Below are 20061 nucleotides of genomic sequence, written 5' to 3'. Positions count from 1 at the left end.
CGAAAATAATTTTATGGTTGGGGGTCATCACAACATGAGGAACTGTACTAAAGAGTCGCGGCATTAGGAAGGTTGAGAACCACTGGATTAGATGATAGCAGGCAGAGAGACTAGGTAGAGAATTCCCTGTTGCTTTGGCCCTACAAATCTGCAACTTGGGTTGATTCAACCACTTATATTTTTGTTTGATTCCACTTAAAGTTTATGAGTTCCTACCACAGTTCAACCAAGTTTATGTTTAATCTTATCTGAAAAATATGTAGCACCATATCCTTTTTTAAATGTTACATTCCCTCTTTTAGTAGATGAGTTGAAAGAATTCCTTACTGTACATTTCTCTCTCCACTTCTTCAATCATCTATTGCAATATAATTTGCTTTCACACCAATTTTGGAAACATATTTATTTCTAAAATGCTATTTCCCATGGTGAAGCCTCTGTGTGCATTTTATTTATTACTCTAAAAGTTCTCTCTATTCTGATTTCTGTGACATCATTGTCACCTAGTTTTTGCTTAAAATTTTTGATCATTCCTTCTCACCTGTCCTTCTGCTCTCTTCTTAAAATTCAGTTCTTAATTTTTTTTTTTTTACTTTTTACTTACAAACCTTCCGGAAGAATCTTACTGACTTTCTTACCCTCCCCTCTAGTTTTATTGAGATATAATTGGCATATAGCATTTTATTAGTTTTAGATGTGCAACATGATTTGATATATGTATATATTGTGAAATGATCACCTCACATAGTTAGAAATTTTTTTTCTTGTGATAAGAATTTTTAAGATTACTCTCTTAGCTACTTTTAAATATATGATACAGTATTGTTGACTTTAGTCACCAGGCTATACATTAAATCCACATAACTTATCTGCACTTCTTCCCATTTGGTCTCCCCGTTTATTCCCGGTTGCCCACCTTTAGATGTTTCAATGTGTGGGTCTCTCAGGCATGCATCTGTGTTGAGCAGGGCTTCCTTTGTTGAATTATAGTTTGTTAACTTGTTGAAAATGTCAGGGGGAGAGGACAAGGGGCTCTCTTACACTGCCATTCTTTGGACGTCACTTCTTCTTTAGTTTTTACTGACCATATCCTCTTGGATTATATCCTCTCTGTTCCCTTAGATGCTGTTCTGCATCTCTTCCAATTAGTATTGCAGATAATGAAACTAAACTTCTGCTTTTGCCAGTCATTTTCTTACTCAACCTCCCAGTGATTCTGTAGCTTTTAATAACTGGACCCAGCTCAGTTTTTTCTCTTATGTCATAAAGTTCAAAAATGAAAATTCCAGAACAGCCAGGTGAATCCATGTTTTCTTATTGGAACCTACCTTGTTTGTCACTATCGCAAATCCTTCATGATATGCAGATACTACCTCCTTCAGGCACTACCTAATTTCTGCAGCACCTGTAGTTTACAGTGATCTTGCATGCCTCTGATTTTCTCTGACATTTATGATGCAGGCTGCATATTAGTAGCATGGGATACATACTGTCTAGCATGGTTTCAAGAAGGCCCTGACAGAGACTGGAATAGGAAAAGAAAATGTGTATTTCAAAAACATACTAGAATACTCATCTTTTCCCAAACCTTATTCTACTTCTGCTACAGTTATGTTTTAAGTGGTGGTGATCCATTAACCTTTTCCCAACTTCGGCACCACTTCCTGCAGTTTTACATATTTTATCTGAGATACTAATCTAATCTAAGATTCATCTTCTTTCAAGTATAAGTTGCTCTGTATGTTACCAAATATTCTAATTTATTGTTTGTGTATTATTTTTTTTATATTCACAATGTGAGCCCACTAGTGATTTTTATTTAGTAGGAAAATGACAGGCTGAAGCAAGGAAGAATCACCATAGAAGAATTTAGATCAATTTATCGAAGTATTGTACACAGAGAAGAAATTATGGAGATTTTCAATGCGTATGCTGAAAACCGGAAATTTCTTTTTGAAAAAAATCTGGATGACTTTTTGACACAAGAGCAGTATATATTTAACATGAGTAAAAGTATTGCTTCTGAGATCATTGAAAAATATGAGCCTATTGAAGAAGGTAGGCTTGCATTTCAAAGTTTTATCAAATATTTACATTCTTAGCATTTTTTAATGAACTATGGTTATCAAATTCAAATTTTGGGATGAGTCAAATTTCTTCTGGATAATATAAAATATTTGTAGTTTTATTCTTGCATTTTATAGCATATATATATCTATCTATCTATCTATCTTTTAGAAAGCTACATGGTATTTTTTTCCTATTTCATTTTCCAGCTCCTTTCTTTTAACTGCTTTTATGTCTCTGTTAAATGTTCAGAGATAAGCTTAGGGGTAAAAAGCAAGATGAAGATTCTGTTATGTGTACTATAATAGAAGAAAGTGCCTGTATAGTCATTAATAAGATAAAAATTCAGTTATGAGTAGTCTTCAGTCTTTATACATTATATTATTGAAAAAACACATGAATAATTAATTAGCTAAATAAAACAATTATAGGAAAGAGATAAAGTACTATAAACTCACTAATTTCTCCACTGTCTACATTGACTACAATATTTTAGACACATTTTCAAAATTTTGCCTTTTCTTTATTTTTGAATATAGTCATCTGGTTTAAATTAAATGACCACTTAGGTCAGCGATTTTCAACCGGTGTGCCACAAGAATTTTTAAAACATGCAATACCTGACTATTTAGTCAGGGGCACTGACTTCTTTTCCTTTAGATTGTAAAAATAAGTAAAAAATAAATGACAAAAGCAAACACAAAAATAGCTGTCCAGTGTGAATGTATTGAAATTATACTTATCTTTCTTTGTCAAATCGGGAAAAAATATACTTTTTGGTATGTTGCAAAATTTTAGTAATAACTTTAGGTGTACCATGAGATGAAAAAGGTTGAAAATTGCTGCCTTAGGCTAATGAGCTATCATATATTTTTTATTTTTGTTCCATCTTTCAGTGGATAAGAAAAACTTCAAATTTTTTTATTTATGCTCATTTTTAAATAAAAGAATGGAGACATTATATAATAAATTATTTTTATATTTGCCTAAGTAACAATTACGTTAAACCATGGTGTTTAATCCTACAAAAATTAATTTGTAGCTCAAAATATTTATTTAACAAGGAGGTATGAAAGTCCAAATTCTGCCTTTGAAAGTTGGTTTATGGCAACCAGTGTTTAACACATAGCATGTGAACCAAACTGATTCCTTCATTGAGTCACCCATTCATAATTTATTCAAATATTTGTTTGTGGCAACCAAGTATGTTTTTAGGGGAGGAAATACAGTGGGAAATAAGGCAAACTAGATCTTATTATATTCCTGATGGGGGTTGGAGGGATTTTGACAATGAAGAATCAGAGATACAAAAGTATAATTTCAAAGATTGCTATGTACTGTGAAAAATTAAACAGAAAATCAGAGAGAGTAAACAACCCAGGAAGTCTAGCTTAGGTTGGGTGTTTAGGAGATTCCTCTATGAGGCTGTGACATTTGAGCTGAGGCTTTGACGAAAAAATAACTAGTCATGTCACAAAAATGTCTGAGCAGTGTCTGAGTTGAGGGAAGAAAAGTGTTGGACCTGAGTTGGAAAATTCAAGGTACAAGAAGATAGTGTGGTTGGGACTTGGAGAATGAGGACGAGATGAATTAAGAGGGATAGTCAGGGATCAAATCATCTGGTCTTGTAGGTCCTTGTTAAGATTTTGGGGGTTTTAAACACAATAGGACTAAATGCAGTGCCAGCAAATGGGAATTTGATCAGATCACCATTAAAACTTTTGTAGGTTTGCAACAAGATAGTTTGCACCAGAATGTAAAACAACTACAATACTAGCAGCCCTGATTAATTCAGTTAACTTCTCTTTTTCAGTAGCAAAGACTTTTTCAGTAGCAAAGACTCTAAGGAAGTAGTGAATTGATTTATATTCTGGCTCAAGCTCTTTATATCATCAATGACTAGAAATTCACTGATAAGCACTTTCAGTAGAGCTGATTTAGTGAATATTCAAAAAGAAATATTTTGGCACTGCTACCTGCAGGTGGTAAAAGATACAACACAATAATGAGATGGTGGCAGTGACATCTTGGCATTGTGTTTGCATTTTAACTGTAATATTGCACTGCTCTGTTTGTCCATTTCATCTTTTGGAATGTCCTCTGCTTCACTTGGTTTCAGACACAGCCAAGTCTTTGCATTTCATCGACATGCTTATTGATCACTTTAGAGGCATATTAAGGCCAATTTTAAATATGATTTTAGAGCCCCAAATGTTGCCAAGATTCTCAACTCATTCCATATTGGTATATGATATGTACCAAATGAGGTTATTAAAAGCCACGAGGTTCTCATCACAATCTTGTAGATTTAAAGGGAACAAAATGAGTTTGTTTTCTATTCCATTACCAAAGAACTTTATTTAATTATTTATTAGTTCAAAAGGGCTATAAGCCGATTACTGCTAATTGCACTGGGAAAAAGAATCAATTTATGCAATCATTACTATTACAATATATGATACATTTGCCCCACAAGTTCCCATAAATTTGCATGGCTTTGACACAGAAAGCTTGCATGCCTACAGTGTCCTCTATGCATTTTTTTCTAGCTTTTATTTTTTATACTAAAATGGTAATAGTATTTTTGAATGCTAGGTTTTTCGCTGTTATGATATAATAAACATTTACTTTTGTCACTATATATTTTTTTCTGATACATTATTTTTTAAAGGCTGCTTAGTATTGTATTATGTCTTGAGCTTTAATTTGTTTCCTCCTCTTATTAAGCATTTACAAATAATGCTAGTGTGAGCATTCTTGCACACTGATCTTTGTTTGACTCTATTTCTATAGTATAAATTCCTGGCAATAAAATTCTTTGCTAAGGATCACTCTCTAGTCTAAAGCAAATATTCACACCAGCTCTTATTTTGAGATGAACTGAATTATTAACAACAAAAACAACAGCAACCAACCTAGAGCTCATATATAGGATAAGTACTCTCATTACCATCATTCCAAACATAAGAAGAAGTTAAATAACATTCTCATTACATAACAAGTGAATAGGTTGAACCCAAGCTGTCTGATTCCAGAGCTAGTGTTCTGCTTAAGTAGATAATTTTGGTATAGACCATACTGTGTATAAAAGTTTAGAGATAACTTACTGAAGATGGTAATGTACAAATGACCCAACAATTCAATTCTAAGCATTTGTCTCAAAAGACAGGTACTGATTGTTTATAACGGCACTCTTTGCAATGGCCCCAAACTGGAAATTATCTAAATGCTCATCAAAAATAGAATTGATAAATAAATTGTGGTGTAATCACTCAATGGAATACTATACAGTATGGGAACAAACAATGTCTAACTGAAAGAATAAATCTTAGAAACAATTTGAGTAAAATAAACCAGTCACAAAAATACAAACTGTATGAGATCATAGAAAGCACAAAACCAAGAGACAACAAAGATATGCTGTTAGAAGCCAGACCATTGAATACCCTTGGGTGGGTGGGGGAGAGATTGAATGTTAGCAGGAGGCAAGCTTTTGGGGTGCTTTGATGTTCTGATCTGTGACCTGGGTGCTTGTTAGCTAGATGTTTAGCTTGTGAAAATTCATTGACCTATGACATTTGTAATTGTGTATATTTTTAATACATTAAGAAAAACCAGAGATAATTGAATAATACATTCTCTACTTAAATGTTGATACAGAAGAATTAAGGGTATTGCTTAGAAAAATTTGTTTCCAAAGACAAATTAAAAATAGTATTAATGTTAATTCTAAATGAATATTTTAGAAACATGCTCTATTACTGAATACATTTTAAAGTGATATATAATGTTTATACTGCTAATGATATTACTACACCTTTTTACTTCTTTTTTTTTATATAGTTAAGCGAGCAAGCCAGATGTCATTTGAAGGCTTTTCAAGATTCCTGTGCTCATCTGAATGCCTACTATTTAGTAAAGAATTTAACAATGTTTATCAAGATATGCACCATCCATTAAGTGATTACTTTATCTCAAGTTCACATAATACATACTTGATATCTGACCAATTAGTGGGGCCAAGTGACATTTGGGGATATGAAAGGTATTTATTTAGATCTTTAAATTTATTACCTTTTAAAACCCCTGGAAGTTCCCACTGGTGTCTGCCTCCATTGGTAGGAATTCCCAGTAAAAGCAGGCTGTGCATATTAGGCAATCACATAGGGAAAAGCCATTTTGATTTGCACATATCTTGGAGATCCAGCCTTTCAGTGACTATGTAATCTTTCACTTTCCTCCTAATTCTGTGTGCTGACCTCCTTTTCCCAGTTAAATGGTTTTTCCAATTTAAAATCTAAGCAAATACATAACTTTACAAACTCAGAAGTGTATCCACTTAGAATTCTGTAAGAATAGCCCAACTCATAGCCATACACTCATTATAGAAATTTCTATTCATCCTTTATTTTAATTAAAATATATAAATTTTAAACAGGTTGATTTAGAAATATAGTTACTTTTGAATTCCAAGAATATGTTCCACCCAACTGAATATTTAAATTTAATTGTATTTCCTCCTCTATTTCTCTACCCACTTGTGGAAGATATCTTTTAGATCATTTTAGAAGACAATTCTTTTATAATTTCTCTACTCATGAGTGGTGGTATAACGTAATGCTTATCTATTAATGTTTAAGTTTCTGGTACTGATCTTTCCTCACTTTTTCTCATTCGTTAATTATGTGACAAACATAAACTCCTTGTGTCTAATTGCCTCATCGTTAAAAGAGAAAAACTAATATAAACTGTCCTAATAGCATTAAATATTTTAATCCTTATAAAGTCCCTCAGACTTATTTAAGTGGAGCATTTCTATACAGAGACAGTAATTTTCATTATTCATTCCCCAAAAAGGGGTCAATGTGAAATAGTAGAAAATGGCTTCACCACTGAAGTAGATTTTCTCTTACATACTTTCTTGTACATTCCTCTGAGTAACTCAAATCACTTTTGCTGGGAACCATATCATGGAGTCAATATATGTAGTTTGGTAAAGGTTGTTCGGATCCAAGGATGAAATCAGAACTTTCTAGAGAAGTATATAGCAAGAATCAATATTAGGTAGGTTGTCATTAATGAAAAGCTTTCTTCCACAACTGAATTTTTGGTAGTTTTTTTGTCTTTTGTTTTCCCAATACTGTAGAGAGTTCAAGATTATGCTCTGCTAGCATCCCAAGCAACTGATATCTGTGTTGATAAAAAGGGCAAGATAATATACTTTGACAATCAACTGAGAGGAGAGCAAAGCAAACATTCTTTCATGGCAATTACCAAACTTTACAGATATTGATTATGCTACAATTTAAAATCCAAATAAATAAAGAAATACACAAGTTGAGAAATAGATTCAGTTTGATTTCTGCACATATAGCCCATTTTAGAACTTGTACTTAAAATTAGGTGGCCACCTATTTGCCCATGGAACTACCAGTGGGTCAAACAAGATTTCCTTAGAAGAGGGTTCTCAGGACATCCCTCCAACACTGGGACAAGTGGACTAAGACGCTCTGAGATTTTACATTACAGTGAATCTCTATATGCCTGAATAAAGCAGTGTGTACTTAAAAAGTAAGACAAAATGGTCTTAAAAAGCAAACCACCCCAAAACCTCAATAATTTGCTAAATAATTTATGAACCATTTAGCTTTATATTGCTTTAGTGAAGCCTCCAATATAAATTAAATCTATTAATTCTCTTCCCCTTTAAGGCCCTACCTCCTCAGGTCACTTCCATCTTTTATCTATGTTATTCCTAAGGGAACATAAGTTGCTTTTTTTTTCTTTTGTTTTCCCCCTGAATTCAGCACCTCAACTTCTGTGTCATAATTGCTTTATCTTTTCTCAGTTACACTCCTACCTAAATACTGCTGGAGTCATCTCACTGAAAAGTTGACTAAAATGATCACCAAAGAAATACTAGATCTAAAATGTCTTTTTTGTGAGTGGTTTATTAGGTATTCTGCATTTCTGTTGAAAGAATCATTGATTCTACACCAAATACTTTGTGCTGGGACCACTCTCTTCTGCAGGTTTTTATATCTCAGGGAAATGTTTCTCAAATTTTTCACACTTCATGTCAGATAATTCTTTGTTTACCAGCATTTCTGGCCTCTACCCACTAGATGCCAGTCACAAACCTCTCCTCCATCCCCAGTTATGGTAACAAAAGATGTCTCCACACATTGTCAAATGTTGCCTACGAGGCAAAATTGTCTTGACTGAGAACCACTGGCCTGGACACAATGGGTTAAATTAAAATTTGTTTTGGAAAAAAAATCCTAACTTGGTTTTCTATGGGAAAAATATCTCCATGTATGACAGAGACCCCTTTTTTAAACCTTCTCACTGATACATGAGTATCACATCTACAATTCTAATGTTTCAAATCAGCTTCTTTTCATTCATTTGTCTGTCTTCCAAGACTGTGTTTAGAGGGTTACTTTTGTTTGCCTTCCATTTTCTTCTTACATACCTATAGCTCTCAGTTTTTCCTAACATAAACACAGTAAATATTATTTATTTATTTATTTATTTATTTATTTATTTATTTATTTATTTAATATATTTTTGTTGATTTCAGAGAGGAAGGGAGAAAGAGAGAGAGAGATAGAAACATCAATGATGAGAGAGAATCATTGATTGTCTGCCTCCTGCATACCCCTCACTGGGGATGAGCCCACAACCCGGGCATGTGCCCTTAACCAGAATCAAACCTGGGATGTTTAAGTCTGCAGGCCAACGCTCTATCCACTGAGCCAAACAAGCTAGGGTGACAACAAATATTTATCGATCGTGAACTATATATCAAATGTTTTCGATTAGACGTATTGAACTTAAAGCATAAGTAACAGGTAGAAATTGCAGGAGTCAGAGTCTATAGCCCTACCCATCGCACCCTCTTGGCGGCGCTGGAACTGTGGTTGGCCCATAGTAGCTCCATGTTAGGCCATGCTCACAGAAAAGAAGAAGAAAAGTGTGTTCAGTTCAACACAACTTACCTTTGTTATGGATTCATTTACAAATTTATTGCGAAATTGCAAGTAGTCTTTGGAATACTTTAACATTTTTAATGATCCAGGAATGACAATTTATTTTGTTTACATTTTGCTAGTGCCCTTGTGAAAGGATGCCGGTGTCTGGAAATTGATTGCTGGGATGGATCACAAAATGAACCTGTTGTGTACCATGGTTATACACTCACCAGCAAACTCTTGTTTAAAACTGTTATTCAAGCCATACACAAATATGCATTCATAGTACGTGCGTATCTTTATTAAATTATATTTAAACACAATATAATTTACATGTTTCCATATCCTATGATCCTTGGCATTGGTTTGGATTAGTGATATTTCAAATTATGGGTTATGATCCATTAGTAGGCAGTGAAATTCATGCAGTATATAGTTAATGATAGATTTATCAAAGTTAATCTCAAGTAGTAAGGTAAATGTTTCATGGAACTTTTTGTTTAATTATATAATAATGTGTGTTTATTTCATTGTAAATATATTTCTTAATGTATGAAAAAAGTTTGAGAAATATTTTTCTATATAATAGTAGTTCTATATACTAATAAATATTTTACCAATATTCAGCTATTTTACTTTCTAGATACAAAAATAAAACATGTCAAAAATGTATTATCTCAATTGTTGACTTTTTAAAATGACTATAGTGGCAACTATTTTTTAAAATGTTTTTTTATTGATTTTAAACAGAGAAGAAGGGAGAGAGAGAGAGAAAGAGAGAGAGAGAGAGAAACATCAATGAGAGAGAAACATCGATTGGCTGCCTCCTGCATGTCCCATACTGGGAAATGAGCCTGCAACCCAGGAATGCACTGACCAGGAATCAAATTGGTGACCTCCTGGTGCATGGGTCTACGCTCAACCACTGAGGCACAATGGCCAGGCAAGTGGCAACTATTTCTACAGCAAAAATGTTTAGAAGGTTATTTTGGATTTTAAAATTACTATTCAATGATTAAAGCTACAGATTCAAAGACCCAGTTCTTTCTAGAGCTTCTTAAGTAACTTACAAATCCTATTCTATAAATTGGGTAGGTTTTAATAATCACTCAGTTTTGAATACTTGGCCCCATTTACAAACTTGGCTAATTAAGCACTTTTACATATTTTAAATTGTTTCTGTTAATGTAGTATATTTGATTTCTTTCTTAAGTACATCAATTGTAAAATTGAAGAGATTTAATCTAATCTTACTGAATATTTAATGTATATCTAATAAATTAATGCATATCTATTAAACATAAAGTTGATAAACTTAAAGTTCTCCTAAATAGATCAGTGTATTACCTATAAAAATAAACATAACCTGCCCTGGCTGGTTTGGCTCAGTGGATAGAGTGTTGGCCTGTGGACTGTAGGGTCCCGAGTTTGATTCCAGTCAGGAGCACATGCCTGGGTTGCAGGCTCGATCCCCAGTAGGGAGCATGTAGGAGGCAGCCAATCAATGATTCTTTCTCATCATTGATGTTTCTCTCTCTCTCCCTCTCCCTTCCTCTCTGAAATCAATAAAAATAAATAAAAAGTATTTAAAAATAAAAAATAAACACAACTTAAATTTAAATAAATTGCTGTATCATTTATTAGGAATATACAGTGGGGCCTTGACTTACGAGATTAATTCTTTCCGAGACAGAGCTCGTTAAGGAGCTCATTAATTCAAATTACTCTGTTAACTCAATGTAAAATATCGGCCGAGAGACAGCTGGTACCTCAAAAAACTCATTAGTCGGGACACTCGTAAGTCAAGGCCCCAATGTAGTATAAAATAAGTAAATATTCACAAAATATAAAATATGAAATATTTCTTAACTTAAAACGTTGATGAATGGCATTGATCTTCTTAAATATACCATTTCTAATAATTCTAAATTTATATATTTATCCTAACTTCCTGCTTGAACTCCACACCAATACAGAAAACTACACACACATTCTACTTGAATATTTAAGAGGCATATTTAACATAAGGCATTTAGATTTGAGCTCCAGATAGTCCTCTTTCTGCCAGTCCCACTCATTGAATGGTAACTCCAATGTATTTAGGCCTAAAATAAATCATTGTTGTCAACTTTAACTCTCTCCTCCTTCTCTCCAACCTCTCAGTAAGTATTTTAGCAAGTCCTGTTGGCTCTACTTTCTTTAATCCCTTCTTCCCATTCTCATTGTCACTGTCCTGGTCAACCACCATCCCCTCTCACATGGATTATTGCAATGACTTCATAACCAACGTTTCTGCTTTTCTTCTTCCTTCCCTGTAGTTTCATCTCAATGTATCAGCCAGGGTGAGTTTTTGGTAAGTCAGATCATGTCATTCCCCTTCTCAAAACTTTCAACCCCACTCAGAATAAAAGCTACAACCCATACTGGGACTCCCCAAACCCTACACCCCCTGTTTTCTGTTACCTCTCTTATCCTTCGGCCTTTCTCCCTTGTTTGCTTGTCTATTCTGTCCTTCTTACTCTTTTTCAGACACAACTCAAAGCTTTTGAACTGGCCATATTAACCCTTAACCTGAAATACTTTTCCCAAATATTTGTATAGCAAACTCTCTCACTTAATCCAGGATGGGTAACCAAAGAAAGAAAAGAAAATAAAGACAATCTTAAAATTCAAAGGTCTTGCATGGATGGAAACCCCTACCGCTTCTAAGGTTCCAAAGAGAAGGAGACAAAATGAAAAAAAAGGTTTGAGCAGCAAGACTCAATGAACTTTCTCAATGGAACAGCATAACTCAATTTTGTGGCAATGATGAGGTTGAAGGTTGAATTTTCTACCATTAATGTGGGAGAGATAGCAATGAAATAAAGTAGATTTGGTAACTTGATTGAGGACATAATTTTGGGCATAGATACTGGCCTATGTAACTTATTAGAAGCAAATACATAAGAAAAATAAGTTTTAAAAGTAATTATATTGTCAAAACCAAAACAAAACGTAAGTGTGACTCAGGTGGGCATTAAAACAACACTGGGTCAGGAAGTGAGCTCCAAGAAAAGCAAACTCCGCAATACTTACTTTAGACTTGGCCAAGAAGGGTAAAAGACAAGAAGACCTTTCCAGAGGTTGGAGCCAAGGACCACCACAGAAGCCAAAAATAAATAAATAATTAAAATAAAATAAAATAAAAAATAAAAAGAAAGAGCTCTCCCCATCTACTAGCTAGGCTATCACTTTGCCTAGTTTCAAAAATCACTTTTTATTTTTGGAAAACTTTTTTTACATGTTCTCTCAAATGAGTGATGCTCTCTATTTTGTAGCAAATTTCAAATTTACAGTGGTGAGAAAGGGCAGAAAATGTCTTTGTAGAGTCACCCTTCTTTAATATATCTCCTATATTATTAAAAAACAGAAATATCTTTATCATTGCTTTAAATGATAAACCAATAAGTTTTGATTTTAGAATTTAAAATAGAAAAAATAGAAAATTAACCTTTTTCTTAACTCATCAGTGTTAAAGTTTCCCCCCCTCACATTTAAACACAAATAAGTAAGCACATACATATGTGCTTTGAAAAGTAAAAGTGTAGCCTCATATTCTCTGGCAACTGCTTTTCTTCATGAGACTATAGACACATTTCTACAGCTGTGTATATAGCTGCACCTCTTCTTCCTTTTTTTTTTTGCACCTCCTTCTTAACTGATGCATATTATTCCTTTAAGTGGATATGCCATTATTGATTTAAATAAGTACCCGTTGTTGGATGTTTCAGTTGTTTCCTATACTTCTAGTGCAAATAGTAATCACTTTTCTTTTCCTATAGATTTAATGTTCTCTGTCTGTCAAACTTAAAAGTGCTTTCAGTTTAAAAAATAATTATTTTGCAAAGGTACTGTACATTAGAAGTAAGTGTTAAAATAGAGTAGGTGCTTCTTTTAATTGTAATAAATTATTAAGGAGTTCTGAGAAATAACTGTAGTAATGGTTAATTTTTTAGACATCTGACTACCCAGTGGTGCTCTCTTTAGAAAATCACTGCTCTCCTCCCCAACAAGAAGTGATAGCAGACATTTTGCAGTCTATTTTGGGAGATTCCTTGCTGTCTGATATACTTGATGATTTTCTAGACAAACTACCTTCACCAGAGGTAACATTTTATCTGAGAAGCCAGGTTAAGACCAAAAGAAAAACTGTGCCACTGTGCTATTGGTTTATGAAACTGGGTTAGAGATGGTTGAAAATGCTTACATTTGATTATTTGTAGAGGTGTATCTTCACAATGCATTGCTTAGAAATGTTTCTATGAACATTTAGGTGAATATATTTTGTATGTTAAGAATTGTGTACAAATTGAAATGTCTATGTATTTATCCTCAGAACCTCAGCCCAATATCTCAACACCTGGGTGGCAGGTTCCTTATTTTAATCTGCTCAATGTAACTGTCTCTATGGGTCCCTTTCCATATTCAGTTGAGCATATGCTAGTATTTGGTTTAAAAAAGGTACCCCCCACTCTACCCTCAAAACTTCAGTTTGATTTCCATCTATCTCTGTATTTTATTATTCTTGGTCTTAACCAATATTTTCACTTTCTCATCTCCTCACAACCTACCTAATCAGGCTTCCTCTTCCAACAGCACCATAATAAATATTTCATTTTGATCATCAAATACTTTCCTGCTGATGAATTCTAATGGCCCTACTTTAGTCTTTATCTGTCTTATTCCCTTGACTGGGGATGCCTCCTTCCTTTCCTTAAAGCACTTTCTGTGTTAACTCCACATTTTTAAGATGTTCTTCATTATTCTCTGGCCCGTCCTTCTTGGTTTCCTCTGCCGGCCCCAATTTTTGCCAGATGATAAATGATTTTTTTTTGCATGATAGTATTGTTTAACTACAAAGAGTTTAATTTTGGTGCAAAACAGTATTTTTGTAATATTTGAATATTTCCCTTTATATTTTTTACTCATTTTATTCAATTGAGTGAAAAATTTAAAGATGAAGGTGTTTGGACAGTAGTGACAAGAGCACAGGACTCATGAAAGAATTGAGACAGACAAAATAAACTGAACATATGGAAAAATTTTCACCTCATAATAATGCCCACAGGCTAAATTTGTCCAATTGTGACAGAAAATAAACATTAAATAACTTGTGCAAAGTGCTGGAAACACCATGAAATATTTAGTCTAAGAATCTATACTAATAAAAGGGTAATATGCTAATTAGAACAGGAGACTGGCCAGGGAGGGCAGTTGGGGGCGAGCAGGCTGGCAGGCAGGTGAGTGGTTAGGAGCCAGTGGTCCTGGATTGTGAGAGGGATGTCCGACTGCCGGTTTAGTCCCGGTCTCACAGTGGTCCCAGATTGGAGAGGGTGCAGGACAGGCTGAGGGACACCCCCTCTCCCACCATGCACTAATTTTGTGCAGTGGGCCACTAGTCATGATATAATTCAGTAAATTATAATAATTTTAGCTTTCTAGGAATAGAATCCCTTCTCCTGTTATTTATAAATCTATTTTTAGCATTGGGATATATAGTTTTCATTAAAGTTTTTGCTTCCATAGTAAAGTAAGGAAATGCTTTCCAAAGAGAAAATAAGGAATTAGAGATAAAGTCATTTTCTCATACTGCACTCAGTCTTCAATGTACCAAAAAAAAATAATAAATAAATAAAAATGCCTGGAGACTTGTTAAAGAGGCACATTCCAGTCTCACAACTCAGGATTCTGATTCTCTAATTTTGAAGTCAGAAATGAACCTGCAACAAGTCCCAATCATAACAGGCTTATTTTTTGGTGAATTTTGGTCAATACTATAATATTACTGGTGTCTATTAGGGTACCTATAGCAGTATGGAAAAGATGGAGCTCTTCCATGTTTTACTACTGTGAGCTAATTGAAAATATGATGAAAGACTTTCCAATAACTCTTATAAATGCAAACTTACCTGTAAATGTGTAATTGCATCTGTCTTCAAATTGTCTCTGCAGGCATTAAAATTCAAAATATTAGTTAGAAACAAGAAAATAGGAACTTTATTAGAAACCCATTCAAGGAAAGGTTTGGATAAACATGGTAAAGTAGAGGAATATGAAGAATATGAAGATATAGATCAAGAAGAGGAAGCAGACAAAGCCAAAAGTTCAAGACTAATAATTAATTTAACAGACAGTCCAGAAAAGGAAACAGAGTCAAAGACTTCAGCTGGATTAATGCTTTTCAGGAAAAAGAAGGTGAGATCATGATTTGAGAAAATCTTACAAGTGATTGCAAAGTTGTCTTATTTTCTTATTGGTAGAGAATTAAAATTTTTTTGGAGAGACATATTTTTCACCTTATAAAAACTTTAGTTTATTATTCAATTTTTTTTGGGGGGGGGGGAAGAAATTAGCAGTAGAGAATAATTTTTAAAAGTTATCTCTTTTCCTGTTTGTTTTAATCTCTTCCTCTAGTGACAAATATGTGGTCTTATGTGCTAGGCATTGTGCAATGTACAAAAGACACAAACAATATAATGTCTCTGCCTTCAAGGAGATCAGACTGTCAGAGAAAAGAAAAACACTGTTTGTAAAATATTCTATATAATAAAAGCCTAATATGCAAATCAACCGAATGGTGGAGCAACCAGTGGAACGACCAGTCGCTATGATCTGCACTGATCACCAGGGGGCAGATGCTCAATTCAGGAGCTGCCCCAAGCCCGCAGGCCCCAGGCCAGCCAAGGCGGGTGCTTGTGGGGGGTTTGGGGGGAGGGCTGATCACCCTGCCAGTCACCCTGGTGAGAGGTGGCGATGGGGGGCGGGGGCAGGGCCGGCCAGTAAGTGGCCAGCACCAGGCCGGCCAATGCGGGTGCCAGCAGGGCCCCTGATTGTCCCACCAGTTGCCCCACAGATGGGCCCTTATTGCTGGCCAAGCCTAGGGACCCTACCTGGGTATGAATTTCATGCACTGGGCCTCTAGTAGTATTATAAGTATACAAATTAACATGACATAAGAAGGCATACCAGCTTGCAAGTGACAGAAACAAATTTGTCTGTTTTAAGTAAAAGTTATTAATTTTTGGTGCGATTAATTAATTGCCCTACATAAATGAAAAGTTTAAGGAAAGGGATGCTACTTTCAGGAATGAGTTGGTATCATTTCTCCAGCAAAGTAAACAGAAATTTGTTTGTTTCTCTAACTTTAGACTCACTTTCCCTATATTGGTGCAAGACTGTATATACTTTCAGGTTCCAATCCAGTGGAAGGTCCATCTCTCAGATGTTCAAACAAATTCTTTTTGTACATTGGCTCTGACCCAGTTATTTGCACATCCTTGAGCCAATTAGAGTTGCTACAGGAAGACAAAGCTTTGATTAGTAAGGCCCAGTTCATATTATCGATTCTTAATCACATAGATTGAGCATGAGCACAAAATGTTTTCCCTAAACAAAACTTGGGAAGAGGCTAATAGAAATACAGTGCATATAGATGCAGGGCTGTAAAAGAACCATGTACACTCTACAATAGAAGTTACTCCAAAATGTTATAGCATCCTGGAAATATGACTTACTCAGGACTAAAATTCCTAAATTTGCTAATTCATGACAGCAAACTGAAGTCTTTGGGAAAAAGAAAATAACAGTAATTGCCATTTTTAATACTTGTTACATTAATTGGGATTTTTAGGTTTGAGCTATTTCATCTTAATGTTAAGTGCTGTCATAGAGTATAATCACATTGACCCAATTCAAGTAGTTTTTGAGGAGATAATCTTATGAAAAGACCCAAATTGTTGATTTGAATTCATATTTTCTTTGTTGGAAAAAAATTCAAATTATTAGTGCAAAAATGTGAAATCACTGCTTTATTTTTACACCTTGAAGGTAAAAGTGGCTTTGGCCCTATCTGATCTTGTCATTTATACTAAAGCTGAGAAGTTCAGAAGCTTTAGCTATTCAAGAGAGTATCAACAATTCTATGAAAGTAATTCTATTGAGGAGTCAACAGCTCGAAAACTTTCCAAGTTAAAAGGTAAATTCCTATGGTTCCAACAGATGAAATGTTTAAATGTTATAGTCACTGCTAAGGTGTCAAGATAGGTCAATGGGATTTCTAAAAATTACATTCTCATAAAATTTCAACATATTTAGCGTATTTTAAAAAGGTTGTATGCCTTAAGCACATTAAGTTTTATTTTACAGAACTCAACCAATAATCAACTTCTTAAATCATGAAATTTTGATTGGGACTGTCTAGTGTGGACACTTTGGTGGCTGGGGCTGTGGTGAGTAGTTTACATGGGAGGGCAGAGAGTGACAAGTCTGCACAGAAAGGCGGAGCCAAATTACAAGTCACATGAACTTTGTCCTGAAATCAAAGGGGAGCAAGAGAAGATTGAAATCTCAGGAATTACATGATTTCTGGTGTGTTTTTGAAAGAGGCCTCTGATAGCCACATAAGGGTGAGACTGTCTACAGGGATGAGATGATGAAGGCCTCAGTGAGAGTGGAGCCAGGGTGAACTCTTTGGACTCAGTAGGATCTAAGAGGTAGAGTTAAGTAGACCTGGAGGCTGTATGTCTGAGGTGAAGGAGAGGGAGGAAATCGCACCCAGGCCAGACTAGCAGCTGCTGTGCTGAGTGAGCATTGTCACAGCACACCTGTAGAGGGACAATTGTCTCTGTATCTCCTTTTACCTGTGTTCTGATTCTAAATCTGAGATGGGTTATTCTGTTTGGTAGAGCCCAGATGCAACAAAGCCTGGGAAACACAATGGGAAGCAGACCCTGCCATCTTCTCAGACTTATATGGTAGGGAATATCCTCAATTTAAAAAGGAATGGGTCGCCAACTCAACAGTCAGGTGACTCTCCAAGTGTTTCTAAGAAATTGCAATCTACCATCTTGTGTAAAAATCAGCACCTGCAACTGACTTGAGAAAGGCTGTTGGCAGTTTGGAAATGTGGATTTTGATATATTTGTTGGCTAACCTCATTAGGCTGGCCACTGGCACTATGTGTTTGGAGGTATACTTCAGCTCATCTCCTTAAACTTCCTATTAGAAAGACCCTGAATATTTTAGACCTTGGATGTTTTTGTTTTTAAATTGCATATAGTGACCAAAATCACTTCAATAGACATGGACCAAAGCTAAAATAATGTCATGTAATATAATGTGAGTATATTTATGCAGTGAGAATATTTTATTTATAAATTATAATTGTGTGTGTGTTGGGTTGTGATACAAATATATTTTTCACTGTAAAGTCTCCTCAGTAGAGTTTGAATTTGAATGATCTACTTTATTATTCCCTGTCCTTTCAAAAAATTGAATGTTCTCAGTTGTTCATGGGGACAGACCCTTTAGGTACAGCAAAAGTAGTAATAATTCTCTCACTCTCATTATATTAAACACTTGCTCAAACACTGAAAAGGGACTGGGTAATTCTGAGTAGAGTTATAAAGTGTAGGATTACTACTTCTTTGGATAGAGTATAGAGTATTTTTCTTGAACCCAAAGTCAATAGTAAATAATTAGTGATATAGGCAAAGGTCTACTGCAAGGAAGTTCATCATTATTAAAAACATAATAAACATTAAGTTTATAATAAGGAAAAATAAGAAACAGAAATGTTCATACACATATTTTTTTAGTCATCTACATATATAAAAGCCTAAGTGACCACTGCAACTGAAACAACCAGATGGATCAAACAGGCTGCATGGGGCAACCAGGCTAGCAGGGGTGTTAGTGAGGGACAACCAAATGACTGGGCAATGGGCTGCATGGGGCAACCAGGCCTACAGGGGTTTAGTGAGGGCTGACCAAACGACTGAGCAGCAGGCTGCGTGGGGTGACCAGGCCAGCAGGGGAGGCAGTTAGGGGCGATAAGGCAGGCAGGCAGGGGAGCAGTTAGGAGCCAGTGGTCCCGGATTGTGAGAGGGATGTCCGGCTGCTGGGGATCAGGCCTAAACCGGCAGTTGGACATCACCCAAGGGGTCCTGGATTGGAGAGGGTGCAGGCTGGACAGAGGGGACACCCCCATCTCCGTGCACAAATTTTGTGCACCTGGCCTCTAGTTAAAAATAATGTGGTAGGTGAATATTATTGAAGTGGAATGATTTTCATGTTATTTTAGTAAATAAAAATAAGTTCATAAAAGGCAATAAATAATGTGATTCAATTAAAATTAAATATGCACATGTGGCAAAAGAATAGAAATGTTTATATCAAGATGTTATCAGTGGTTATTATTTTAGTGAAAAGATTATATGTGGTTTTATTTCTTATTTTTAAAATTTGATATTTTCATTTATCTAAAATGAAGATGAATTGTATTTGGAATAACAGCATATTTTTATTTCTAATGGTTAATCTCAGATATAACAAAAGCATATTATGTTAAGAGTCCTTCGTGATTATTCATGCTTATTGTTTTGTAGATGAGAAAAATTAAGGCCCAGAAGAACACATTTTACCTAAAGATAAACATCTAGCTTAGGACTGGATAAGGGATCATGATACTGGGATACACATGCATTTATACATGAGTAGCTTCAAAATACACTTTTATCTCAGAGAGTGTATAACTTCTAAAAATGAAAGCTGATGAAGTTAACTGTAATTAGTGTTAACTTTAGCAACTAACTTTTTACTTGATAATGCTTCCTAAAGAATAATATTCAGGATGAGTATGGCAATGGTTCTGTTCTAGTTTGACTAGCAAATACAGTGGGCCATAGGCATTAATCATTTATCCCATAACTCGTCATCATATTAGAAAGACTAGGTGTCTCAGAGAAACATAAAATTTGTGTTAAAAAATTTGAAGGAATGTTCAATAGTAGAGCATGAAAATTAGTTTTGCATCTCAAGTGATTTAAATAGAATATATGAAGATGAAGTGATTAAGAAATACAAATTGATTATTATAGGCTAGTCATGAAGATGTAAAATACAGTATAGGAAATACAGCCAATAAAATTCTAATAACTATGATATCAGGTAGCTATAAGATTTATTGGGATGATCACTTAGT

The 20061-nt window shown here is 34.7% G+C and overlaps 1 protein-coding gene across 1 annotated transcript in view; it reads left to right on the top strand.

Moving 5' to 3' along the window:
• Window positions 1–1988: 1988 nt before the first annotated feature.
• Window positions 1989–20061, top strand: part of PLCZ1 (phospholipase C zeta 1) — a 30369-nt gene continuing 12296 nt past the window's right edge. The window contains exons 1-7 of the mRNA XM_059680953.1: window positions 1989–2058; window positions 5911–6112; window positions 9182–9326; window positions 13037–13186; window positions 15033–15117; window positions 15211–15280; window positions 16904–17055. Of these exons, the coding sequence (XP_059536936.1) occupies window positions 2004–2058; window positions 5911–6112; window positions 9182–9326; window positions 13037–13186; window positions 15033–15117; window positions 15211–15280; window positions 16904–17055 (859 nt within the window). The 5' untranslated portion in view covers window positions 1989–2003. The remainder of the gene's footprint in view (window positions 2059–5910; window positions 6113–9181; window positions 9327–13036; window positions 13187–15032; window positions 15118–15210; window positions 15281–16903; window positions 17056–20061) is intronic.

This window comes from Myotis daubentonii, chromosome 2, assembly GCF_963259705.1.
Source record: "Myotis daubentonii chromosome 2, mMyoDau2.1, whole genome shotgun sequence".
NCBI classification, from domain to species: domain Eukaryota; kingdom Metazoa; phylum Chordata; class Mammalia; order Chiroptera; family Vespertilionidae; genus Myotis; species Myotis daubentonii.
This window is presented reverse-complemented; position numbering and strand designations above follow the sequence as displayed.